This window comes from Bolinopsis microptera, chromosome 10 (assembly GCF_026151205.1).
Source record: "Bolinopsis microptera isolate Bmic1 chromosome 10, MBARI_Bmic_1.0, whole genome shotgun sequence".
In the NCBI taxonomy this organism is placed as follows: Eukaryota; Metazoa; Ctenophora; class Tentaculata; order Lobata; family Bolinopsidae; genus Bolinopsis; species Bolinopsis microptera.
In genome coordinates this window covers 17,254,500-17,282,267 of record NC_087081.1, presented here as the reverse complement: position 1 = coordinate 17,282,267, position 27,768 = coordinate 17,254,500, and the positions used below count along the sequence as shown (strand labels likewise).

Here is a 27,768-nt window from a genome sequence, read left to right as displayed (position 1 = left end):
TTTTAAAATTTATTTATTGTACCATGCAATTTGTTGTGTTAATTTGATTATAAGTCTACATCTTGTTTTGAACCTTAGCAATAAAAATGGTTAAAAATGTCAAGCAGAAAGATCTTCGGCAGATGTTTCCAGCTAAAGTTAGTAAATTGAAGAAGTCCCAAGATGTAGAAACTGACATAAAAGTATCTCTGAACGTTGTTGATGGGATACCCTCATCTTCAACAGATATTGTAGCAGAGGCTCAAGGTAAATTTGATTCCTGGTAAAAAATATTTATTAAGTAGGAGAGTGCAATTCTACATGTCATGGTTAGAGGATCCTTGATTGATTTCTTTTCAATCATTTGCATAACTAAGTTTTTACCATTATTTGATGCTTTTTGGTAATCTTTCTTCGCTCTTATGAGTAGGTCGATAATATAGTTTCATAGTTGGGGAAGAAACCTCGTGCCAAATTGTTCTGACAGAACAAGGTTAGAAATTTTAGAGCAATACTAACTAAGTCATGCAGTGGTTATTGAATTGCAAAATGTATTGAACCATTTGTTCTTGAAAATCATAGATAAATTGTTCTACAAATTCAAAATGTTAAGCTTAGTAATAGTCAAAGAATAATTTTATCAAGGGTCCTCTGACCATACAACTCGAATTACACCCACCGATCCTTTATACATAATTTTGTTATTGAGAAACACTTTTGAGACAATGCTTTTGGAACACCAAGTTGTATTACATGAAATTAAAGAAAAGCTTGGTTCTCTGAATGTCTTTCTAACAGAAGGACCAGCAAGTAAGCGTTTAAAAACAGAAAACTACAATGGGGACTCCAATAAGAATCTCAAAAAGAAAAGCCTTGCATCTAAGCCTTTGAAATGTGATGTCTGCAAACAAGTAAGTTGACAAAACTTAAATGCGTTCAAATTTTACTCTAGTTAGTATATATATGTATATGTATATATACATTTAAAAAATAAATATTGAGTCACCAATATATTAAATGAATTTTAATGTACTAGCTCATTCAAGTGTTATATTAAAATCAGCTGCTGGATTCTGAATCGTTGAAGATGTTCGGAGGTGATGATGCTGATGCTGTAGAGGAGTTCATTGCATTGGCTTCAGAGTCCTTGTCCCTGTTTGACGCTGACAGTAATGGTAAACTTACATCTTTTGGTGGAAATTTTGTAAAAGTTCTATCTGCTGAATTTTTCAGTTCTTCTAAATAAATGATTTAGGAATTGGGGGAATCATAACGAAATTGATTTATAATTCAGGTGACAGTGAGTGGAACGAAAAACCGCAGCATCGTATCACTGACTTTACTGTGTATGATGAGTATGGTCACTTGTGCCCCTTTGACACTGGTGAGTTAGAAATAGCAGATAATCTGTTTTCAGTGCTATGGGTGGGTAGCCTTGTAACATGTTGATACTTGATAGGGTGCCCAGTTGGCTATATTTTCACAGTTTGGGCACATTCTAGGCACTAAGCGAGACTTAGTCAAGGAAGTTAAGACTTAGTCAAGGAAAATCCATTAAAGATGGACTTGTTTACTTACACTCATCTTATTTATCATGTTCATAAATGTTTAAGCATTATATCAATAGTCGGTACTATATTATACATACTACTCGCCTGTATAAACATTAAACCTATCTACTCCCAGGGTTGATAGACCAGAATGTACATCTCTACTTTAGTGGTTATGTTAAACCTATCTACGACGATTCCCCAAGTCTTCAAGGTGAAACATCTTCTCCTACAATAAACCTACATGTACAGTTATGCCACTGAACACAGATTAATATTATACCTGTACTAAAATAGATTAGGTTATCTGATAACATATTATATATAATATATAATATAACATTCACCACATTCAGGTGGAGTGCGGGGTTCCAGACTGGGTCCCATTGATTCCTGGTACATAGCTGGGTTTGATGGAGGGGAGAAAGAACTAATAGGCTTCACCACAGGTACTATATACTGTACTATATGTGTTATATGTGTGTACTGTTCATTATTGTGTGTTTAAGAATAAGGTTGGTACAATAAAACTCCAATTTACCCTACCCATACTTTACCACTTTATACCGGGGCTTTTGTTCAATGTAATTCTGAGTAAATTTATTACCCAACCAAGTTGACTGATAAGACCACTTCTCTTGTCAGCATATGCAGACTATCTGTTATCCCAACCCAGTGAACAGTATGGTCACGTGGTGTGACGTCATAACACGTGGTGTGACGTCATAACACCACTTCTCTTGTCAGCATATGCAGACTATCTGTTTTCCCAACCCAGTGAACAGTATGGTCACGTGTTGTGACGTCATAACACGTGGTGTGCCGTCATAACACGTGGTGTGCCGTCATAACACGTGGTGTGACGTCATAACACCACTTCTCTTGTCAGCATATGCAGACTATCTGTTATCCCAACCTAGTGAACAGTATGGTCACGTGGTGTGACGTCATAACACGTGGTGTGACGTAATAACACGTGGTGTGACGTAATAACACCACTTCTCTTGTCAGCATATGCAGACTATCTGTTATCCCAACCCAGTGAACAGTATGCCCTCTTATTCGACATGTTACGTGAGAAAACATATCTTAGCAAAACAGTAATCGAGATATTGGAGGAGGATTCAGGTTTGTAGTTTATAAATTAACATATAATAATATGCTAATAATATGCTAATAATATGTTAATACTGATATAGTAGCAGTGCAGTGGTGAAGTCCACCCGACCACTGCAGATCCAAGCTGTTGAACTAAATTTTATATCCGTTTTAAAAAAAAACGATTTTAGTCGTTACTTAATACTTAATACTTCCACTACCTCTCAGATATGACAATGGAGGATCTGATCAACTGTGTTCAGCTAGTAGTGCCACCCGAGAACTGCGCCAAGTTCTCCGAGGAAACTCTTCTGAAGCACGCTCAGTTTCTCATTGAGCAGATCGAGAGCTATGATAGAGTTAGTTTTTTATTTTTTATTTTAGTTATATTTTTAGTTTCATTAAGGATTTAGTTTTGTTATATTTTTAGTTTTTTTAAGGATGTAGTTGACCCAATTAATCTAATTAACTAATTATCTAATTAACTAATTATCTAATAACTGTTAGGCTGCTGATGATAATGAGGACCTACTAATTATCTAATTAACTAATTATCTAATAACTGTTAGGCTGCTGATGATAATGAGGACCTACTGATTATCTAATTAACTAATTAACTAATAACTGGTAGGCTGCTGATGATGATGAGGACCTACTAATTATCTGATTAACTAGGTAATTATCTAATAACTGTTAGGCTGCTGATGATGATGAGGACCTACTAATTATCTAATTAACTAATTATCTAATAACTGTTAGGCTGCTGATGATGATGAGGACCTACTAATTATCTAATTAACTAATTATCTAATTAACTAATTATCTAATAACTGTTAGGCTGCTGATGATGATGAGGACCTACTAATTATCTAATTAACTAATTATCTAATAACTGTTAGGCTGCTGATGATAATGAGGACCTACTAATTATCTAATTAACTAATTATCTAATTAACTAATTATCTAATAACTGTTAGGCTGCTGATGATAATGAGGACCTACTAATTATCTAATTAACTAATTATCTAATAACTGTTAGGCTGCTGATGATAATGAGGACCTACTAATTATCTAATTAACTAATTATCTAATTAACTAATTATCTAATAACTGTTAGGCTGCTGATGATGATGAGGACCTACTAATTATCTAATAACTAATTATCTAATAACTGTTAGGCTGCTGATGATAATGAGGACCTACTAATTATCTAATTAACTAATTATCTAATTAACTAATTATCTAATAACTGTTAGGCTGCTGATGATAATGAGGACCTACAAATTATCTAATTAACTAATTATCTAATAACTGTTAGGCTGCTGATGATAATGAGGACCTACTAATTATCTAATTAACTAATTATCTAATTAACTAATTATCTAATAACTGTTAGGCTGCTGATGATAATGAGGACCTACTAATTATCTAATTAACTAATTATCTAATAACTGTTAGGCTGCTGATGATAATGAGGACCTACTAATTATCTAATTAACTAATTATCTAATTAACTAATTATCTAATAACTGTTAGGCTGCTGATGATGATGAGGACCTACTAATTATCTAATTAACTAATTATCTAATAACTGTTAGGCTGCTGATGATAATGAGGACCTACTAATTATCTAATAACTAATTATCTAATTAACTAATTATCTAATAACTGTTAGGCTGCTGATGATAATGAGGACCTACTAATTATCTAATTAACTAATTATCTAATAACTGTTAGGCTGCTGATGATAATGAGGGACCTACTGATTATCTAATTAACTAATTATCTAATAACTGTTAGGCTGCTGATGATGATGAGGACCTACTAATTATCTAATTAACTAGGTAATCATCTAATAACTGTTAGGCTGCTGATGCAGATGAGGACCTTCTAATTATCTAATTAACTAATTATCTAATAACTGTTAGGCTGCTGATGATGATGAGGACCTACTAATTATCTAATTAACTAATTATCTAATAACTGTTAGGCTGCTGATGATGATGAGGACCTACTAATTATCTAATTAACTAATTATCTAATTAACTAATTATCTAATAACTGTTAGGCTGCTGATGATAATGAGGACCTACTAATTATCTAATTAACTAATTATCTAATTAACTAATTATCTAATAACTGTTAGGCTGCTGATGATAATGAGGACCTACTAATTATCTAATTAACTAATTATCTAATAACTGTTAGGCTGCTGATGATAATGAGGACCTACTGATTATCTAATTAACTAATTAACTAATAACTGGTAGGCTGCTGATGATGATGAGGACCTACTAATTATCTAATTAACTAGGTAATTATCTAATAACTGTTAGGCTGCTGATGATGATGAGGACCTAATAATTATCTAATTAACTAATTATCTAATAACTGTCAGGCTGCTGATGATGATGAGGACCTACTGATCACAGTGCCCGCAGTGAGAGGGCTTATCCAGCTGGCTGGAGTTACTCTGGGTGGGACACAGCCAGCTAACTCTCATAGAGCTCTCGTTAATGTTCAACCTAAGGTTTGTTAAATTTAGCTAGGCAGCAGTAAGTTGCAGTGAATAGTTGTTAACCTTCAACTGTTGACCCTGTTACTTCAACTTTTCAAAAGTTACCTCTAAAACGGGTTGTTGGATCTGTACATTTTAGCGCATATTTGTAATTCTATTGCGCACCTGAAAATGTATAGTTTATTTAAAATTGTCGACCCCCAGGTTGCTAGTAAAACTAAAAGTACGGACATATCGCACGCAACTGTCACGCCCCTCGTACAATCTTCCTTCGAGGCCATTTTCGTGGATCAAATGCAAGCAACTGTGAGTTTCAAGCTAGTTCTCATTTCATGCTCATTATTATCAATTAACACGCTTCTACAATGAAAACAAAATGATTTATTTAAGCTTAATTAATAATTCTTGTTAAATTTTGATAAATAGCGATCATCATCTAATTTAAACTTCTTCGAGTATCTTATCACTTATGTTTAATTTTTTCCATCCACCACTTAAAAAAAAGTAAAGGATGGTTACGAATGGATAATAGTGAAAAGGAGGGATTTTTGTGATCAGGGTAGGTGGTGACCCTGGCCCTGGGATTAGATAAATGATGGGAAATTTAAACAAAACATTTTTAATTTATCAATAAGTAATGTGAGTGATTGTAAACTTGTAAAACAACTAAAAAGAGTCAAAGCATTATTAAACAATAAACAGTGAGTCTTTACCATTGGTAAGACCAAATACTACAATACACTAAAATTCGACTAATTCTGGTGGTGTTGCTTCTCCACCCACTGCTGGTAATGTTGGTCAATGTCACGACAATCATCAGGGCCGTGTGTTGCTACATAACACGTGGTGTGACGTCATAACACGTGGTGTGACGTCATAACACGTGGTGTGACGTCATTACACGTGGTGTTGCTCCTCCACCCACTGCTGGTAATGTTGGTCAATGTCAGGACAATCCTCAGGACCATGTGTTGCTACAGTGTAGATTGTGGTGCCGCCCACGTAAGCAATGCAAGCAAAACATTCGTCCTCTTTTATTTCGTCTGTAGATTTAACTTTAGACGTATAAGCGTTCACCCGCCTCTTGTATTTCATATCTGCATCTACTTCCTCTACACCATCTACTCCTCTCATTACTAGGCCTACTCTCACGTGAGATTTCAAATCCAGGTCCATACCATATTTGCTAGCGGTGACCTCACACATTACCTTACCCTTTACAAAGCTGGTACCTTTAACGGTCCTAGTTTTGGGCACAATGCGGGTTACCTTGAAGTGCCACACCTGGTTAGAGCACTTCACAGCTAGTTCCTCCCCGCTAAAACACGGCACTTCAGACTCGCCGTACTTATCCATTGTACACTCTGACATCACATCTTTAGCCTCAGCACTACATTTCAGATTTGTCTGCCCGAATGGTGTGGTATCCTGGTTTCTACGTTTCCTATCTGGTCTGTACTCTCTAACGTCAGCCAGAACTCCCATTTTGTAGCCCTGTTCTCTGCAAATAGCATTGACCTCGTCTTTACCCACATTTTCGTTACAAATAGTGGACTTGTGACCCGTGTTATCGTGTATCACCACCACCCCATGGTTAGCGCCCGTGTGAAGTTCCAACCATGACTCTGCTTCAGCACGCTTAATGGCAGCTTTAACCCAGTCAGTGTAATGGTGGAGGTTAAGGAACATATTGTACGCTTTCTCTTTCGCGTCCCCTGCTCCCCAGCTCACTAAGCCTATTTGTGCGAAGTTTTCTCCAGATTTCACGAAAAGTGGGCCTCCAGAGTCCCCAGCAAAGGCAGTAGCTTCCCGATCAGGATCAACCACGCACATCGTGCTCTCTGTGGAAATATATAGTTACTATCATGGTTGCCATGGTTACACGGTACTCTCTGTGGAAATATATAGTTTAAGAAGATCGGGAGATGGATCAGTACGATAGTGTCGGCGATTGTTAACGGTACGCTAGAAGACGTGCACAAATTACTCTGATAATTATTTTGCAACTTTATACTTATTAGATATAGATATAATTACTGCGTTTTGAAATCAAAGAAATATCGAACCGGGGATTTCCAGCTCATAGTCAACAGCTCCGTACATATCTTCATATTTCTCATAATCATCTGCCCAGTACTGCTCACACTGTTCCTTGTTGGCTATCTGGTACACTAGTTCCTGTAAGGTGTCTGCAATAGGAAGGTCCTCATACTCCCCCTCGTCTCCAATCACTCCCCATCCTATCACTGTAACAGAGGTTCCTTCTGTGTAATGACTGTTATCCTCTGCTAGTGCAATGGTGGCGACCACGCCCTCTTTTACTCTTACTTCTTCCTTCAGTACTATCAGCGCTACGTCGTTCATAGGAACTGTAACATTATTATATTAGACCTGCATGTGTGCTAACTAATAATTATATTCTTAAAAATTGTGAAAATTATAATATTTATATCACATATAATATTTATGTATATATTATTATATTAGACCTACATGTCTGCTACTAATAATTGTATTCTTAAAAATTGTGAAAATTATTATTATTATATTTATATCACATATAATATTTATGTATATATTATATATAGTAATAAAATGATAGACTCGAAATTATTTGTCCCTAAATCTTTAAAAAGTTGTTAACTTGGTTAACCCCCCACCTCCGAGTTGGTCGAGATGGTAGTTATCATGAACAATAATACGACTACCCTCCGCAATCTGCTCACTTTCCTCAGTTTCACTGGTGTGGTCCCCCACCACTACACGTTCCAACTCTACACTTATCTTTACACCATCAAACACTACACAGTGCGCAGCAGTGAGAACTATCCGAGGGCTTATTAGAGATCCTCCGCACATGTGGTCTCCTTCTAGTGTCGTCACACGTACCTGACACAATATAGTTAGTCTCCTTCTAGTGTCGTCACACGTACCTGACACATTATAGTTAGTCTCCTTCTAGTGTCGTCACACGTACCTAACACATATAGTTAGTCTTCTTCTAGTGTCGTCACACGTACCTGACACAATATAGTTAGTCTCCTTCTAGTGTCGTCACACGTACCTGACACATTATAGTTAGTCTCCTTCTAGTGTCGTCACACGTACCTAACACATTATAGTTAGTCTTCTTCTAGTGTCGTCACACGTACCTGACACAATATAGTTAGTCTCCTTCTAGTGTCGTCACACGTACCTGACACAATATAGTTAGTCTCCTTCTAGTGTCGTCACAGTACCTGACACATTATAGTTAGTCTCCTTCTAGTGTCGTCACACGTACCTGACACAATATAGTTAGTCTCCTTCTAGTGTCGTCACACGTACCTGACACAATATAGTTAGTCTCCTTCTAGTGTCGTCACACGTACCTGACACAATATAGTTAGTCTCCTTCTAGTGTCGTCACACGTACCTGACACATTATAGTTAGTCTCCTTCTAGTGTCGTCACACGTACCTGACACATTATAGTTAGTCTCCTTCTAGTGTCGTCACACGTACCTGACACAATATAGTTAGTCTCCTTCTAGTGTCGTCACACGTACCTGACACTTATAGTTAGGTCTCCTTCTAGTGTCGTCACACGTACCTGACACATTATAGTTAGTCTCCTTCTAGTGTCGTCACACGTACCTGACACATTATAGTTAGTCTCCTTCTAGTGTCGTCACACGTACCTGACACAATATAGTTAGTCTCCTTCTAGTGTCGTCACACGTACCTGACACATTATAGTTAGTCTCCTTCTAGTGTCGTCACACGTACCTGACACATTATAGTTAGTCTCCTTCTAGTGTCGTCACACGTACCTGACACAATATAGTTAGTCTCCTTCTAGTGTCGTTACACGTACCTGACACATTATAGTTAGTCTCCTCTAGTGTCGTCACACGTACCTGACACAATATAGTTAGTCTCCGTCTAGTGTCGTCACACGTACCTGACACATTATAGTTAGTCTCCTTCTAGTGTCGTCACACGTACCTGACACATTATAGTTAGTCTCCTTCTAGTGTCGTCACACGTACCTGACACATTATAGTTAGTCTCCTTCTAGTGTCGTCACACGTACCTGACACATTATAGTTAGTCTCCTTCTAGTGTCGTCACAGGTACCTGACACAATATAGTTAGTCTCCTTCTAGTGTCGTCACACGTACCTGACACAATATAGTTAGTCTCCGTCTAGTGTCGTCACACCGTACCTGACACCAATATAGTTAGTCTCCTTCTAGTGTCGTCACACGTACCTGACACAATATAGTTAGTCTCCTTCTAGTGTCGTCACACGTACCTGACACATTATAGTTAGTCTTCTTCTAGTGTCGTCACACGTACCTGACACATTATAGTTATTCTCCTTCTAGTGTCGTCACACGTACCTGACACATTATAGTTAGTATCCTTCTAGTGTCGTCACACGTACCTGACACAATATAGTTAGTCTCCTTCTAGTGTCGTCACACGTACCTGACACATTATAGTTAGTCTCCTTCTAGTGTCGTCACACGTACCTGACACATTATAGTTAGTCTCCTTCTAGTGTCGTCACACGTACCTGACACATTATAGTTAGTCTCCTTCTAGTGTCGTCACACGTACCTGACACATTATAGTTAGTCTCTTCTAGTGTCGTCACAGGTACCTGACACAATATAGTTAGTCTCCGTCTAGTGTCGTCACACGTACCTGACACAATATAGTTAGTCTCCTTCTAGTGTCGTCACACGTACCTGACACAATATAGTTAGTCTCCTTCTAGTGTCGTCACACGTACCTGACACATTATAGTTAGTCTTCTTCTAGTGTCGTCACACGTACCTGACACATTATAGTTATTCTCCTTCTAGTGTCGTCACACGTACCTGACACATTATAGTTAGTATCCTTCTAGTGTCGTCACACGTACCTGACGCAATATAGTTAGTCTCCTTCTAGTGTCGTCACACGTACCTGACACATTATAGTTAGTCTTCTTCTAGTGTCGTCACACGTACCTGACACATTATAGTTATTCTCCTTCTAGTGTCGTCACACGTACCTGACACATTATAGTTAGTATCCTTCTAGTGTCGTCACACGTACCTGACACATTATAGTTAGTCTCCTTCTAGTGTCGTCACATGTACCTGACGCATTATAGTTAGTCTCCTTCTAGTGTCGTCACACGTACCTGACGCAATATAGTTAGTTTGTGCCCAGTTTGTAATAATAACTAGTAAATATTTGATAATAATAAACAGACTAACCATAAAGGGGTACTCTCCCTTTTCAGTATCTTCACCGTTAATAATTAAAGTTTGCGCTGGACTGTCTCCCCAATCATCTGTTGCTTTCCCTGGCTGTTCAGTAGTGATGGACTGGATGACAATCAGAACCAGTAGCAGGTGCGTAACAACCTGGAATTAGCATAACTAATAACTAATAACTAATAACTATAAATATTTGCGATTTTATTATTCCCGACACGAAAAATTTTCAAAGTGTTCCTGAAAAGCACGTTTCATGCAATTTTATCACTTTTGGCGAACTTTTTTTTCCGAATTTTAGAAATTTTTCAAGTCTCAAAAAAAGATGTAAGTGAAAAATTGTTGAAATTTTTCTCCGTGTTTCAAGCGATTCCAATCATTTTATGATTTTAAGTATTTAGCTAATTAATAATTATCCAATTATATGATTGCCCGATTAGGTGGAAAATTTTTTCATACAAAAGTTTTTTTCGTTGATAAGATAAACACCCTCGAATCTCGATTAATCTGTAACCTTCTACGATGTTCACACCTAAAGATATTCGACAAACAAGAAAGGTGGTAAAAAGTGGCAAAAGTGGAAAAAGTGGCCGTAAGACGTGGAAAAGTTTGGAAAAGTTGCCGTTGGTCAACCGGTTGGGACATCGAATGGAACTCAAAAACGTCAAAAATCCTTAGAAAGCCGGATAATCAGCTTCGTGTGCCGGTAAATCGATTTTTTCAGACGGATCTGTCTGTATAGTACTATTGCTGCTAAATCAACAATAAATTATCCTTTCACTCACCATTTGCATTGTTCAGTTGTGATGAAATTAGTCGTTCAAAAAACCTTAAACCTGACTTGTAGAAAAATTAAATTATCAAGAAAAAGAATGGAACTTCGTAGAAAATGTGCCTACAGTATAGTATAGAGCGATTATTTGGGTAGGAACATTAGTTTACTGATCTAACTAAGTAAACTAAACTAAAGAGAGAGAGCTTAAACCAAAGCGAACAGAAAGATATGTAATTACACTAGTGTTAAGTGTAACGGGCACTAGGATTTTAAATGAAATGAGAAATCTAATGAATTATCATATTTTAATATCCTGATCACTAGTCAGCGACTATTAGTCACGTGCTATTATGCTATATCACGTGCTATATCACCTGCTAATATCACGTGCTAATATCAGGGGATGGTTTGTAGTCATCCTGTTCTACTAACTTACTAACTGGTCACATTGGTAATTCATTCAGCGTTCGGAGATTATTTATACGTAAAATGAAATTATCCAAATTGAATTATCCAAATTCATGATCTGTCACCCCTGGCCCTCCTTACCTTATATACAGGGGGGCCTGTATTATTACAATAACTAATCAGAATGATAGCGGTTTTGGCCCTGAACCTGTGTTATGGGGCTGGCTGTTTCGGTATAGCCCCCCCCCCCCCCCCCCCCCCCCCCCCCCCCCCCCCCCCCCCCCCCCCGGGGACCAACAAAGTCTTTTGAACCTACAGTAAGTAGATCAATTGGTGGCCTGCTTTTAACAAGAATTTCGCCGCGGTAACACCACGCACGATCAAAAATCCCTACTGCCTACAATGTAATTGTTCTACTTTACTGTATCCCAGAGTGGTGTTTGGCGCACGTGATAATCGTTTTCATAATATTAGGCGTGCAGAAATAAAGTAACATGTAAAGTAACATCTGTTCTTAAATATGTAATCGCTTTTTACCATTCAGTGTCGATCAACTGTTAAATAATCGGCCACGAGTTTATCAGCTGATATAATAATTTAATTTGTTTTGACTTGCTGAATTTTATCACTCGGTAATTTATTAAGCTTGTTTCAACAAAATAACACTTATATTGATGATTGATCCGCTCAGATGACTAATATGCTGTATTAATGAATTAGAGTAAATTGTAACCCGATGGAAACCTGTGTAACAGTCGTCAAGCACCTAAAACTGGCCTGTAATTAATTAAAACATAACTGGCGTCGCGCGCAAAATAGGTTCCTTTTATACACATAATTATAGGGGAGTGGTCTATATTGTGAAGGAGCAGACTTTTGTCATCATTGTAGCGCCGTCGGACCACCTCATATATCCAAACCCGATTACTTATTCCCTACGATATTTATATATTATATTCCCTACGGATTTGCTAAATACTGACATCACCCTTGTTACTAATTGTGGAGTGAGCTTTATAAGAAGTTGGAGCACAACATTACGTTCCGATATGTTTAAGTTTATTACGTTAGTTAAGTTTAAGTGTATTCTCTGGTAAGTGGTAATGTTTCATAATCTTCTTCTGTCGCTTGATTGCCATTTATTTGAAAATTTCATTGCAGTATGATGTTTTGGACGGATCGAGTTTATACTTTAGCGACAGTGATATCCTGCCGAAGGTAACACTAGTGAACTCTTGAACTCTATAATATCGAGCTCTGCATCCAAATTTCGTTGCGATATATCCAAACGAAAGTAAAGGAACCTGAAGATGAAGGGGGGTAACAAGTTTTATAGGGTGTTGAAATAATTAGGCAGGGAGTTGATTACAGACAAAAGATTGGAGACGTTTTACAAGATTTGTGGCCCCCAAGCCCTAACATCATTATTTTATTGACCAATGTCCTCCAATAAGGGTTAAGTTTTTATAGAAGAGGCCACATCTTACCTGGGCGACGACTATTTTGGCATGCGCCCTAGCAAAATGATAGGAAATTTAATTGGTTGTAAATCTGCCCACTAAAAAACATGCAACTTGTAAAAACTGACATTTAAAGCAAAGCGTAACACACAGTAAAAAGGCGTGGTATGGAACACTCCGCTTAGTATTAATCTCACATCGTAATTTCATCAGTCACGGCAGACACGGTGTAATGAATGTGAGGTATGCAAGATGCCTGATTGTGGAGAATGCAACATGTGCAAGGATAAGATAAAGTTTGGAGGATCGGGCAAAAAGAGGCAAGCCTGTATGGAACGGAAGTAAGTTTTTGCGATAGTAATACAATCTTCACGATTCAGTTCAGCATCTCTTTTGCCGAAGCTCCTGCGCGCGAAAACCAAAAAACATAGTTGTATGTAAATGGTAATGTTAGCATTGATTTTCGCGGTTTTTGAATATATTAATCTTTTGCGCGCGCAATAGAGCATGTGCGTTTTCTAAATTCTCGTAACAGTCAAGGATCTGAAAACGTTCCCGTCTATAAAACTAGAGATATTGCTCCTAGTCTCGAATCAATAGTAATGTAACTAAGACATGAATAATGCTAGGTGTCCAAACATTGCGGTGATGAGGGCCGAGGAGAACTCAGAGGATAAAACGGATAACTTAGACCCGAGCAACAAAGTGGCCCAGTTAAAGGCAGATAAGAAAGTGTCTAGTAGCATCGAAGGAAAGTTTACTGGAAACATTATATGCAAAGAAGGTTTTTATGAATTTTATTTTAGATCCGAAAATTAAAATAGTGCTATTAAAATTGATTGATTTGACAAAAATTCATAAATTCCACTTTTAATATATTCATCAGGAAAGAAAGTGTTTTATAAGTCAGCAGTGGTTGAAAATGAAGCATTATCCCTGGGTGACTACGTTTCAATAGCTCCAGAAACCCCCGATATCCCATCTTATATTGGCAGGATCACCACTATGTTTACTAAGGGCGGTGAAAACCTTCTACACGTTCACTGGTTAAAGTAAGTACTAAGTACCCCTCTTCATCCTCCATCCCTCTCAAATACTCCTCATCATCCCTCAAATACCCCTCATCCTCCCTCACATCCCTCTCAAATGCCCCTCTTCTTCCATCCCCCTCTCAAATACCCCTCCTCCCTCTCCTTTCTCAAATACCCCTCACCCTCTCAACCCCTATCAAATACCCCTCCTCCCTCCCTCTTAGTCGTGCTGGAGACACAGTACTTGGTGAAGCACATGTAACCATAGTGACCCTCTTAGTCGTGCTGGAGACACAGTACTTGGTGAAGCACATGTAACCATAGTAACCCTCTTAGTCGTGCTGGAGACACAGTACTTGGTGAAGCACATGTAACCATAGTAACCCTCTTAGTCGTGCTGGAGACACAGTACTTGGTGAAGCACATGTAACCATAGTAACCCTCTTAGTCGTGCTGGAGACACAGTACTTGGTGAAGCACATGTAACCATAGTAACCCTCTTAGTCGTGCTGGAGACACAGTACTTGGTGAAGCACATGTAACCATAGTAACCCTCTTAGTCGTGCTGGAGACACAGTACTTGGTGAAGCACATGTAACCATAGTAACCCTCTTAGTCGTGCTGGAGACACAGTACTTGGTGAAGCACATGTAACCATAGTAACCCTCTTAGTCGTGCTGGAGACACAGTACTTGGTGAAGCACATGTAACCATAGTAACCCTCTTAGTCGTGCTGGAGACACAGTACTTGGTGAAGCACATGTAACCATAGTAACCCTCTTAGTCGTGCTGGAGACACAGTACTTGGTGAAGCACATGTAACCATAGTAACCCTCTTAGTCGTGCTGGAGACACAGTACTTGGTGAAGCACATGTAACCATAGTAACCCTCTTAGTCGTGCTGGAGACACAGTACTTGGTGAAGCACATGTAACCATAGTAACCCTCTTAGTCGTGCTGGAGACACAGTACTTGGTGAAGCACATGACGAGCGCGAACTGTTTCTCTCGGACTCGTGTGATGACGCTCCTTTAGGCTCTGTCCTCACTAAAGTTACTGTAAACTACTGCCCTCCTCCTCCTAACTGGAACATGATAGGTAATATTCTCACTTAATTAATTATACAGTTGTTTGCTGTGTTCATTACTATAAGTACTTATAAAACAATCACTCTGTTCAGGTGGCATGCCAGTTCCTGAGAAGAAGGATACAGCTTTATTCTTTAAGCTCTGGTATGACAGTGACAAAGCAAGGTAGGGTCGTTTTACCAACCCTGGTACGCGTTTTACCAACCCTGGTCTGCATTTGTTATGTTTCAATATTTGAGATACAATTTGTGGAACTCCTGCTGCATTTATATTTGGAAAGTTTGAAGCTAAAGAATTGTAACTTTGTCAGGTTTGAAGCTAAAGAATTGTAACTTTGTCAGGTTTGAAGCTAAAGAATTGTAACTTTGTCAGGTTTGAAGCTAAAGAATTGTAACTTTGTCAGGTTTGAAGCTAAAGAATTGTAACTTTGTCAGGTTTGAGTGTCCATTAAGGGAGTATCTGGAGTGGGAGGAGGAGGAGGGGTGCTGTCCTGCCTGTACTAGGAGGAGGGAGAGAGAAAGGGCGGCTATTCCTTTCTTAGGTTAGCAGTTAGTTAGTAGTTAGGGGGGATATTCCTTTCTTAGGTTAGCAGTTAGTTAGTAGTTAGGGGGGATATTCCTTTCTTAGGTTAGCAGTTAGTTAGTAGTTAGGGGGGATATTCCTTTCTTAGGTTAGCAGTTAGTTAGTAGTTAGGGGGGATATTCCTTTCTTAGGTTAGCAGTTAGTTAGTAGTTAGGGGGGATATTCCTTTCTTAGGTTAGCAGTTAGTTAGTAGTTAGGGGGGATATTCCTTTCTTAGGTTAGCAGTTAGTTAGTAGTTAGGGGGGATATTCCTTTCTTAGGTTAGCAGTTAGTTAGTAGTTAGGGGGGATATTCCTTTCTTAGGTTAGCAGTTAGTTAGTAGTTAGGGGGCAATTTGTTCTTCAGTTTATTTTAACCAGTCCAGTTATTTGCACCACACACTTTTTTAAAAAATCTAGACACTTATTTTACTTCGGAGTATTCCAACAGCCATATTGTTACACAAGTGCAACCAGCCAATTACAGGAAGCCGAAGGATTTGTTTTTAGCCAGTGACGGTTAAGGTAGTGTGTACCATACTTTCTTCGTCCGAGACTTTGCTGCAATGTGCAGCTCCTCATTTAACCCTCACACCCGATTTCTCGAGTATTCGGCTGAGTAGACCGGGGGGCTGCATAGACCACTCACGATCCTTAGCTGAATGTCAACGACACTCACCCCACGACCAGGCAGGCAGTGGGATTTGAACCCGCAACCTCACGATTGCAAAGCTGGCTAACCAACTGCGCTACCTGGCCGTTACTTGTCTCGAAAGGAATTGATTTTCCGAATTTGTACTACTTCTCCGATTGGGCATAAAACAACAATGTTTATCAGAAAAAGAGAAAGGTGTACTAAAATACAAGAACATTGAGTACAATGTGGGGGACTATGTTTACGTAAGATCAGACGCTTACTCAATGCCATCCAGGTACGTCATCATAAATTACAATTATTAATAATAATTAATAATCTAGTCGAATATTAAAAATATGTCCCTGAACTGCTGAACAGCTTTCATAATTTGTCTGTAGTTTTTACGCAATTTTGTTGTTTGTGAACAATACCTGAGACTGATTAAATTTACGAATAACAGATAAGTAACGGATAAAATAAGTCATTTTATTTCAGAGGAAAAAGCAATATCACAAAAATAAGAAAAGACAAAGTTGATGACGAAATGTTTCCAGGTGAATAAACTGTACACTCGATAGTACGTTATAAAAAGTTAATCGTGATTACTTAAGCTATTAGAAGATGGAGTTATGATTCTAAAACTGTTCTACAACGTCTGGAACTATTTCTGCATATTTTAAATAGTTTAATTCTACCGTATCTGACATCTCACAGAATACTACAGAAAGACCGACTACATCAAGGGAAATAACGACCTGGTTCCAGAAGTCTTCAGAATAGGCCGCGTCGTCAGTTTCTCAACCAAACAAGAGGGACTGGATGGGTCTTCTGTTAAGGTAAATAGGGACACAGTTAATTGACTAATTGATCTTCTGTTAAGGTAAATAGGGACACAGTTAATTGACTAATTGATCTTCTGTTAAGGTAAATAGGGACTCAGTTAACTGACTAATTGATCTTCTGTTAAGGTAAATAGGGACACAGTTAATTGACTAATTGATCTTCTGTTAAGGTAAATAGGGACACAGTTAACTTACTAATTGATCTTCTGTTAAGGTAAATAGGGACACAGTTAATTGACTAATTGATCTTCTGTTAAGGTAAATAGGGATTCAGTTAATTGACTAATTGATCTTCTGTTAAGGTAAATAGGGACACAGTTAACTGACTAATTGATCTTCTGTTAAGGTAAATAGGGACACAGTTAATTGACTAATTGATCTTCTGTTAAGGTAAATAGGGACTCAGTTAACTGAATAATTGATCTTCTGTTAAGGTTAATAGGGACTCAGTTAACTTACTAATTGATCTTCTGTTAAGGTAAATAGGGACTCAGTTAATTGACTAATTGATCTTCTGTTAAGGTAAATAGGGACTCAGTTAATTGACTAATTGATCTTCTGTTAAGGTAAATAGGGACACAGTTAACTGACTAATTGATCTTCTGTTAAGGTAAATAGGGACTCAGTTAACTGACTAATTGATCTTCTGTTAAGGTAAATAGGGACACAGTTAATTGACTAATTGATCTTCTGTTAAGGTAAATAGGGACACAGTTAATTGACTAATTGATCTTCTGTTAAGGTAAATAGGGACTCAGTTAACTGACTAATTGATCTTCTGTTAAGGTAAATAGGGACACAGTTAATTGACTAATTGATCTTCTGTTAAGGTAAATAGGGACACAGTTAACTGACTAATTGATCTTCTGTTAAGGTAAATAGGGACACAGTTAACTGACTAATTGATCTTCTGTTAAGGTAAATAGGGACACAGTTAATTGACTAATTGATCTTCTGTTAAGGTAAATAGGGACACAGTTAATTGACTAATTGATCTTCTGTTAAGGTAAATAGGGACTCAGTTAACTGACTAATTGATCTTCTGTTAAGGTAAATAGGGACACAGTTAATTGACTAATTGATCTTCTGTTAAGGTAAATAGGGACACAGTTAACTGACTAATTGGTCACTCAATTTGGTTTGATCCCAAATTGAGGTACTAGAAGTCAAAATCATAGTACTATCTCTTTTTTTCCCATTTTGAATGATAGGAGATATATTATCACAGTTTTTACTGAATGTTCCTCCAGCAACTAATTAATTATAAGTTATGAGTGGGCCTATTTATTACAGGTGACTGTTAAGAAGATGTACCGTGCAGAGAACCTAGTGGGTAACCATGGTAACATAGAGAACTTCTGTTCGGAGGCAGCCGACATCAACCTCCTCTTCTACAGTATAGATCAGGTAGACACCAGCTAAAGTCAATTATAACCTATTATAACATATATATTATATAACCTAGCCCTTTTTGTAGGAACCCAGTGAATCTTGCAATAGTAAGACCGCTATATTAATTTATTGTGTCTAAATCTAATCTAAGTTTTCTGTAGGTTAAAATACGCGCTGAAAAGATATTAGGTAAGTGCACAGTGCGACACAGGGAGGTTATTGAAGATCTGGGCAGGTACACAACTCTCCCCGACCATTTCTACTTCTCAGAGTGCTGGGATTCAGATACTAAAAGCCTGGAGGATATCCCCTCTGAGGCTAGGTGGGTAATAATAGTGGGTAATAATTATAGTGGGTAATAATAGTGGGTAATAATAGTGGGTAATAATAGTGGGTAATAATAGTGGGTAATAATAGTGGGTAATAATAGTGGGTAATAATAGTGGGTAATAATAGTGGGTAATAATAGTGGGTAATAATAGTGGGTAATAATAGTGGGTAATAATAGTGAGTAATAATAGTGGGTAATATTAGTGGGTAATTATAGTGGGTAATAATAGTGGGTAATAATAGTGGGTAATATTAGTGGGTAATAATAGTGGGTAATAATAGTGGGTAATAATAGTGGGTAATAATAGTGAGTAATAATAGTGGGTAATATTAGTGGGTAATTATAGTGGGTAATAATAGTGGGTAATACAAGTGGGTAATAATAGTGGGTAATAATAGTGGGTAATATTAGTGGGTAATAATAGTGGGTAATAATAGTGGGTAATAATAGTGGGTAATAATAGTGGGTAATAATAGTGGGTAATAATAGTGGGTAATACAAGTGGGTAATAATAGTGGGTAATATTAGTGGGTAATAATAGTGGGTAATAATAGTGGGTAATAATAGTGGGTAATATTAGTGGGTAATAATAGTGGGTAATAATAGTGGGTAATAATAGTGAGTAATAATAGTGGGTAATACAAGTGGGTAATACTAGTGGGTAATAATAGTGGGTAATAACAGTGTTACTGTAAGTGTACTATTTACTAACATCAGGTGTAGTAACAAAGGGAAAAAGAAGCGTGTAGACCTGGAGAGGAAGGAACCTTCCTTTAGGAAACTGAGAACTCTGGACGTGTTTGCGGGGTGCGGGGGTTTATCAGAGGGGTTCCATCAGGTAGCTACAACACTTACTACTAATAGTGCAACACTACTAGTTACTTCTAATAGTGCAACACTACTACTTACTACTAATAGTACAACACTACTGCTTACTACTAATAGTGCAACACTACTACTTACTAGTTACAACACTACTGCTTACTACTAATAGTACAACACTACTACTTACTAGTTACAACACTACTGCTTACTACTAATAGTACAACACTACTACTTACTAGTTACAACACTACTGCTTACTACTAATAGTACAACACTACTAGTTACTAGTTACAACACTACTGCTTACTACTAATAGTACAACACTACTAGTTACTAGTTACTACTACTTACTACTAATAGTGCAACACTACTACTTACAACTACTCACAATGTTCAACATGTTTTTAAAATTGATTTTTAAGGGCAATATTAATAAGATTAAACGATATTTCTAAATAAAACGATCCACTGTAATGACCTTCATTTTAGTTGGATGCGTGTAATTTCTGCAAAAAAGGTTCCAGCGATAATTTTCTATTTCAGGCTGGGGTAGCAGAATCTTGCTGGGCTATTGAGTTCTTCAGCGAGGCTGCCCAGGCGTACAAGCTGAACAACCCTAAAGCTGAGGTTTTCAATGAGGTTGGTGTTTAGTGAGCCTAATTAACGATACCTGGATGAGTTATATTATAAATGTTAAAGTTTCTGATTAATATCACGTGTTTAATATCACGTGTTTAATATCACGTGTTTAATATCACGTGTTTAATATCACGTGTTTAATATCACGTGTTTAATATCACGTGTTTAATATCACGTGTTTAATATCACGTGTTTAATATCTTACTTACTTGTACTTGATTAGGTCTCCTCAATCATTCGAGTGGCCTGCACCAATGAACTCCCGTTTGTGACGTATCATCTCCCTCCAAAGTTTTCGGTCACTAGCCATCTCGCTCGCTCCTTCTAGGTCTATGTCAGTGTTTCCTGTAAACGCTGCAGCATCTTCCAGCAAACATTTCATCCAGTTCTTTCTTGGACGGCCCCTAGATCTTCTCCCATGCGCAGGGGTCCAGTTAAGCAGGTACTTAGGAAGCCTAGTGTCTGGCATTCTGGTGACATGGCCAAACCAACGCAGGCGGTTTGCTCCTATGAACGTCTCTACTGGATTTATCTTTGCACGCTCCAGCACTTCAGTGTTTCTAACCCGATCGAGCCATCTTATCCTAAGTATTCTCCTCAAGCAACGCTGATGGAACACCTCAAAGCGATGTAGCTGCTTTTTGGTTGTGTTCCAAACCTCACTACCATATAACAATATTGTCAAAACTGCTGCCTTATAAATCCTGATCTTTGTATAAGACTGGATGTTGCGGTTTTTCCATATATTACTCAGTTGATTGAAGGCTCCGGAAGCTTTCTGAATCCTAGCTGACAGCTCACGGTCGATAGTACCGTCGCTGGAAATAATTGTACCTAAGTACGTAAAGTCACTAACTTGCTGCACTGGCGTGTCTTCAACAGTGATGTTCACTGTGGCTTCTTTCGTGTATGGCCGTTGAGAGGTTGCTTTACCAATGACCATAGCCTCAGTCTTTTTACCATTGATTCTGAGACCTCCCTGGGCACCATACATACACAAAAGGTCAGTTGTTTCTTGAAGACCTTCCTCGCTGTTATCCAGTACAGCCATGTCATCTGCATAGTCTGTATCTAACACAGTGATATCATCAACAAGCGGACTGATAGATCTTTGAAGAACCGCTCCGTGGGACACCACTTTGTTGCTTTCTGTTCTCTCAGCAGCCACATTGAGGCAGACATTAAAAAGTGGGGGACCCTGAATGTCTCCTTGGCCACTGCCTGAACTTACTTCAAACCATTCTGATAGTTCACCATTGTGTCTAACAGCACTGACAGTTCCATTAAAGAATGCCTGTATTATTCGAATGTATTTACATGGCAGGCCATAATGACTGAAAGCTTTCCAAATATAATTCCTGTCGATAGAATCAAAAGCTGCCTTGAAGTCCACAAAATTAACATACAGGGGGAGATTATATTCAATGCAGTTATGTATAATAGTGCGGAGTGAATAAATCTGATCAATGCATGATCTGTTCTTTCTGAACCCACACTGATTGTCTCGTAGCAAACTTTCTAAACCGTCACTCATGCGTTGTAAAATGATGATTTGATACAGTTTCGATGCTGTAGATCTTAAAGTGATCCCCCTATTATTGGAGCAATGAGAGGTATCACCCTTCTTTGGTACAATTATCACGATGCCTTTCAACCAGTCGTCAGGCACTGCTTCTGAATTCCAAACTTTAGAGAACAATTTCTCCATCCTATCCACAAGACCGCTTGCCCCATACTTTAACTGCTCATTAGAGATTTCGTCAATCCCAGCACTTTTGTGGTTCTTCAATTTTTTGAGACAGTTTAAAATCTCAAGTCCAGTGGGTGGACCATCACCATCACCAAGATACGGAAAGCATGGAACCACTTCAAGATGGTCCAGGTCAGACAGATCCGCATTCGTGGGAGGAGGGTTTAATAGCTCCGAAAAATGTTCTCCCCATCTCTCTCTCTGAGCAGAGGGATCAGCAATCAACTTCCCGGATTTGTCTCTTACAGCAGTTGATTTTCGATTCTTCTTACCGGACAGTGTTTTTATCCGTTGCCAGACTTCCCTTTGCCGGCCATGGACAGCAGCTGTTTCCAGATCTGCTGCAACTCTAAGAGCCCAATTCTCGTCGTCTTTCCTGCAGCTCTTTTTGACAAGTTTGTTGGCCCGAGAATACTCGCTCCTATTGTTTTTGTCACTAGGCGCCATCTGTTTAATCTTACTGCGTTCTGCAATAAGGCTTTTTGTCTCCTGAGACAAATGCTGCTGCTTTCTGCGCCGGGGGCGCTCACCCAGTACCTCCATAGACACTTCTTTAATAGTATCCTTAACTAATGTCCATTCTCCATCAAGATTCTCCTCCATTGGTAGGCAGCTAAAACGATTTTGAAGAGCAATGCAGTACTCTTCAACCTTGGACTGATCTCTAAGATTCTCAATTGCTGGAGATTTCCTACGAGAGGCGTTCATTTTTTGAACTGCCATAAGTTTGACTCTAAATTGACCCCGAACCAAATAATGATCGGAGCCAATGTCTGCACCCCTGCATGATCTTACGTCAAGTAGAGAGTGACTCCACTTGGTAGAAATACAGACATGGTCAATCTGATTTACTGTGCGGCCATCTGGAGACTTCCAACTTCCTTTATGAATATCACGATGCTGGAAAAGCGTCCCACCGATTGTCAGTTGATGCAATGCACAGAAATCTAATAGTCGAAGGCCGTTGTCATTTGATGAAACGTGAAGGGAATGCTTACCAATCACACCGGACCAAGCTGAGTTATCTTGGCCAATGCGAGCATTTAGATCTCCAAGTAAAAACTTCACGTCATGAGCTGGTAGTTCATCAAATGCCCCAGATAGCTGCTGATAAAAGTCATCCTTTACTCCGACTGCTGCATCCTCAGTTGGAGCATAAGCTATCACAATCGAAATGTTGATATGTCGACTGTGCAGCCTCGCTGCAAGAATACGTTCTGATATCGGACTGTATGAAATCAATGAATTTTTAGTCTTCTTCGAGAGGACTAAACCAACCCCTTGTCGTCTGTACCCATCACTTCTTCCTGAGTTAATAAAGAGGGACCCATCATCCAAGGTAACCTCACCAGTGCCGGGTCTGTGCGTCTCTGTCAGCCCCAAGACATCCATTTTATATGCTGACATATTCTGTGACAATTCATACAGCTTTGAGGAACTGCTCTCCAATGATAACACATTCCACGTTCCCACATTAATGCTGTGTTTGATAAAGTTGCATGGGAGTGCTCTCCCCTTCTCCGGGTCCACATGAGTGATATGCTGTGAACTAATAACACTGTTGAAATTAGGCGACTTCTTTGTTCTCATCTGCACACTGGGGTCCTTGCGGCTTTGCCCAGAGCACTTCATCCTGGCTACACCCCTCCTTGAACTCCGAGAGTCACTCCACTTTTGGTTATTCATTGATGTTTCAGTAGCTATTTTAAGGTTGAAGGGTAGCTGGCCCCTCGAACCTGGTAGTTATTTATCGACCTTTACTGGTCTAGATCCATAGTTTTTTGTTGCACCTCATCTGTTTAAACTGGAATCACCCAGAACAGATTACTGTACTTAATAGTGGCACCTCGTAAAGGGTGTACTATGGTCATTGAAATAGGAGAGGTTATAAGTTACACGATCACTATTTCCTGAGATTATAAAAATCTCTTGTCACGTGTTTAATATCACGTGTTTAATATCACGTGTTTAATATCACGTGTTTAATATCACGTGTTTAATATCACACGTGTTTAATATCACGTGTTTAATATCACGTGTTTAATATCTCGTGTTTAATATCACGTGTTTAATATCACGTGTTTAATATCACACGTGTTTAATATCACGTGTTTAATATCACGTGTTTAACAGGATTGTAACGCGGTGTTGAAGATGGCAATAGATGGGGTCCCTACTAACAAACTGGGTCAGCAGATACCACAGAAGGGTGAAGTGGAACTCTTATGTGGGGGTCCACCCTGTCAGGTTTATTTAAGAGGACAACCCTCTATATATATAGAATATATATATTATAGAGGACAACCAAACAAACATCATTACAATTTGATTCGACGGTTCACTTGACTCAATGTAAAAGATAACAGTGAAAAAAGCGACCCTGCTAAAAATGTTTTGAATTTTGCACTAAAACGCAGCATTATAAGATAAAAATATTGTTTTTGATAATTCTACTATATAATATAATTCTGTTCTTCAGGGCTTCAGTGGGATGAACAGATTTAACGCGCGGGAATACAGCATGTTTAAAAACAGCCTTATTTCCTCCTACCTCAGCTATTGTAAGTTCCTCCTACCTCAGCTATTGTAAGTTCCTCCCGGTAATGCCTAGATTTAGTTGAGAAATTTCACGGGTAAAAAGGGAAAAGCGCTTTCTAGCCTGTTTTTAAACATAATTTACTACCATTACAAACGAATAGAAATAGAAAGTTCGCAAAGGTACGTGAACCTGAACTCATTGTACACAACTTTATTTTCAGGTGAGTTTTACAGGCCACGCTACACAACTTTATTTTCAGGCGAGTTTTACAGGCCACGCTACTTTCTGCTTGAAAACGTGCGCAACTTCGTATCTTACAAGAAGAACATGGTGCTGAAACTGTGCCTATCTTCACTCGTAAATATGGGGTGAGTTACACGTGTTACTGATCACGTGTTACTGTTTTACTGATCACGTGTTACTGGTTTACTGATCACGTGTTACTGGTTTACTGATCACGTGTTACTGGTTTACTGATCACGTGTTACTGGTTTACTGATCACGTGTTACTGGTTTACTGATCACGTGTTACTGGTCACGTGTTACTGGTTTACTGATCACGTGTTACTGGTTTACTGATCACGTGTTACTGGTTTACTGATCACGTGTTACTGGTTTACTGATCACGTGTTACTGGTTTACTGATCACGTGTTACTGGTTTACTGATCACGTGTTACTGGTTTACTGATCACGTGTTACTGGTTTACTGATCACGTGTTACTGGTTTACTGATCACGTGTTACTGGTTTACTGATCACGTGTTACTGGTTTACTGATCACGTGTTACTGGTTTACTGATCACGTGTTACTGGTTTACTGATCACGTGTTACTGGTTTACTGATCACGTGTTACTGGTTTACTGATCACGTGTTACTGGTTTACTGATCACGTGTTACTGGTTTACTGATCACGTGTTACTGGTTTACTGATCACGTGTTACTGGTTTACTGATCACGTGTTACTGGTTTACTGATCACGTGTTACTGGTTTACTGATCACGTGTTACTGGTTTACTGATCACGTGTTACTGGTTTACTGATCACGTGTTACTGGTTTACTGATCACGTGTTACTGGTTTACTGATCACGTGTTACTGGTTTACTGATCACGTGTTACTGGTTTACTGATCACGTGTTACTAGTTTACTGATCACGTGTTACTGGTTTACTGATCACGTGTTACTGGTTTACTGATCACGTGTTACTGGTTTACTGATCACGTGTTACTGGTTTACTGATCACGTGTTACTGGTTTACTGATCACGTGTTACTGGTTTACTGATCACTTGTTACTGGTTTACTGATCACGTGTTACTGGTTTACTGATCACGTGTTACTGGTTTACTGATCACGTGTTACTGGTTTACTGATCACGTGTTACTGGTTTACTGATCACGTGTTACCAGGTACCAGTGCACGTTTGGCGTGCTACAGGCAGGATGTTACGGGGTGGCACAGACTCGACGCAGAGCCTTTGTTTTAGCCGCTGCTCCCGGAGAAGTACTCCCACAATTTCCTGAGCCTAGGTGAGATATTGTGGAGAGTTTAGTACAGTATATAAGATTGTTATCAAAGGTTAAGTTTTCTTGATAATTTAAAAAACAATTTCTCGCGTATCATTCTTCAAGGGGGGGGGGGTTCACCCTGATTTTAACATTCTTTCTCGCGTAACCATGGTAACATTCTTTAAGGGGGGGGGGGGGGGGTAACCATGGTAACACCCTGCTTTTAACATTCTTTAACATTCCAACGTGGTTTATGCTTTGAAATATTTCTATTGATAAATAGATAAACAATAGAGCCACTGCTTATATAATTAGTTAAACAAACAAAATTACATACTTGTACTGGTAAATCGATTTAATTTATATCTTCACTTAGAGTTCTACGTTCTTTTACCAATATTCATGAACTTGGCCCATGACTCCCAGGATTAATACAAATTTCGAAACCACGAACCAAGCCTCACCCTCAACAAAGTGTTAGCGTTAGAAGGGTACTGGATTGAGAGAGGGGGGACCTGAACCGGTCACACAACGCCAGGTTAAATCCTTACTCAAACTGTAAAGGAGAACCTGCACGACCTAGCACGTGCTGAGAGCTCGCTGAGTACCCTGTATACTGCAGGGTCCTACCAGCGCCAGGTCAGTACACTTCAGTAGAGTTACGAGTTTACCCTTATAAGTTCAATACTGCAGTTTCATATCCGACGTCAATTAATTTATCTTTGATCTTGCGGTCTCACCTAGTTGTAGAACTGTAAAGGAAGTATATCATAACTCTAAATCACAGGAAGACGTCTGTTGGTAAGTACCTGGCCGGTATAGCTGGGACAACAGTTTACCGATTAATAAAACCACGAACACACGGAACCTACAGGATACGTGGGTAGTTATCAGTGCGGGAGAACGACAAACTTCGTTCTTTAAAGAAGTTGGGAAGCTCTACATATTACTTTTTTCCAAATTATAAATAAGCTATTTCGACAATAGATACTTTTATGGACAGATTTTCCGACATTTCTTTCCTCATGACAGTCTCTGTGGAAGCAATGAGAGCCGGACACTGGTTGATCCTGACGAGTTGCAACCTGGCACCAACTGACGTTCTTGGAATCGATGACAAGACCCGAAGACAATAGAGGAGCTTTCATCGCAGAACTCAGATACCTGTAAAAGCCACCCTCATTTCATGTTGTTTGCGACACAGAACCCAGCTGGTGGAGTGAGAGGCTTCTAGACATATTCAATTGGGACATGTTGGTTTCGTGCGTTACTTTTCCAAGAAAAAGTGCGTTTGGTTCGTGAAATTTTTTCGTGCGTTTAAGTGCGGTAACGTGTGTCTGCCTTTACATACGAGGTTTTACGAATAAAAAAATGTCAAAATTCTTCATTCCCTACATCTTACTAAGGGGTGTAAAAGAGAACTACCACGTGCAGCTGCAACCAGTCTTATTCAGATGCACGATATTGCCGCAAGATTACCGTGGTAAGTACAAGTTTTTCTCCACTTTTTCCGTCCCACGGTCACTGATTTGTTAGCAACAGATTTAAAAGTGCGTTTGTAAAAAAGTTTTCGTGCGAAAGTGCGTCGG

The 27,768-nt window shown here is 38.7% G+C and overlaps 3 protein-coding genes across 4 annotated transcripts in view; 2 read left to right on the top strand and 1 right to left on the bottom strand.

The window, feature by feature from the left end:
* LOC134822399 (cyclin-dependent kinase-like 4) overlaps positions 1–27,768 on the top strand; it is a 152,159-nt gene that overhangs the window by 80,464 nt on the left and 43,927 nt on the right. The gene's annotated exons all lie outside the window — the stretch shown is intronic.
* On the top strand, positions 83–27,315 carry LOC134822185 (DNA (cytosine-5)-methyltransferase 1-like). Its single transcript, XM_063833098.1, has 28 exons — positions 83–246; positions 778–890; positions 1,043–1,154; positions 1,274–1,363; positions 1,666–1,743; positions 1,886–1,978; positions 2,541–2,657; positions 2,856–2,986; positions 5,026–5,157; positions 5,350–5,451; positions 13,253–13,380; positions 13,669–13,823; positions 13,926–14,091; positions 15,023–15,168; positions 15,251–15,323; positions 15,593–15,699; positions 16,557–16,650; positions 16,851–16,909; positions 17,070–17,191; positions 18,491–18,604; positions 18,751–18,911; positions 19,638–19,758; positions 20,289–20,384; positions 24,268–24,381; positions 24,614–24,695; positions 24,933–25,041; positions 26,081–26,200; positions 27,183–27,315. The coding sequence occupies exons 1-28, from the start codon at positions 87–89 to the stop codon at positions 27,313–27,315; spliced, it is 3,228 nt and encodes a 1,075-aa protein (XP_063689168.1). The 5' UTR covers positions 83–86.
* On the bottom strand, positions 5,685–11,362 carry LOC134822026 (polyserase-2-like). The gene is made up of 5 exons (XM_063832860.1): positions 11,182–11,362; positions 10,397–10,546; positions 7,806–8,034; positions 7,212–7,514; positions 5,685–6,986 (listed from the first exon to the last, which is right to left on the bottom strand). The coding sequence occupies exons 1-5, from the start codon at positions 11,188–11,190 to the stop codon at positions 6,043–6,045; spliced, it is 1,635 nt and encodes a 544-aa protein (XP_063688930.1). The 5' UTR covers positions 11,191–11,362; the 3' UTR covers positions 5,685–6,042.

Excerpts from the sequence above, each read along its gene's own strand:
- LOC134822185 (XM_063833098.1), top strand. The coding sequence starts at position 87 with ATGGTTAAAAATGTCAAGCAGAAAGATCTTCGGCAGATGTTTCCAGCT. Across the intron at positions 19,759-20,288 it reads TATCAGAGGGGTTCCATCAG|GCTGGGGTAGCAGAATCTTG; the intron begins GTAGCTACAACA and ends TTTCTATTTCAG. Across the intron at positions 26,201-27,182 it reads CCACAATTTCCTGAGCCTAG|ATTTTCCGACATTTCTTTCC; the intron begins GTGAGATATTGT and ends TTTTATGGACAG.
- LOC134822026 (XM_063832860.1), bottom strand. Across the intron at positions 8,035-10,396 it reads AGGGAGAGTACCCCTTTATG|GTACGTGTGACGACACTAGA; the intron begins GTTAGTCTGTTT and ends ATATTGTGTCAG. Across the intron at positions 6,987-7,211 it reads CTATGAGCTGGAAATCCCCG|AGAGCACGATGTGCGTGGTT; the intron begins GTTCGATATTTC and ends ATATTTCCACAG.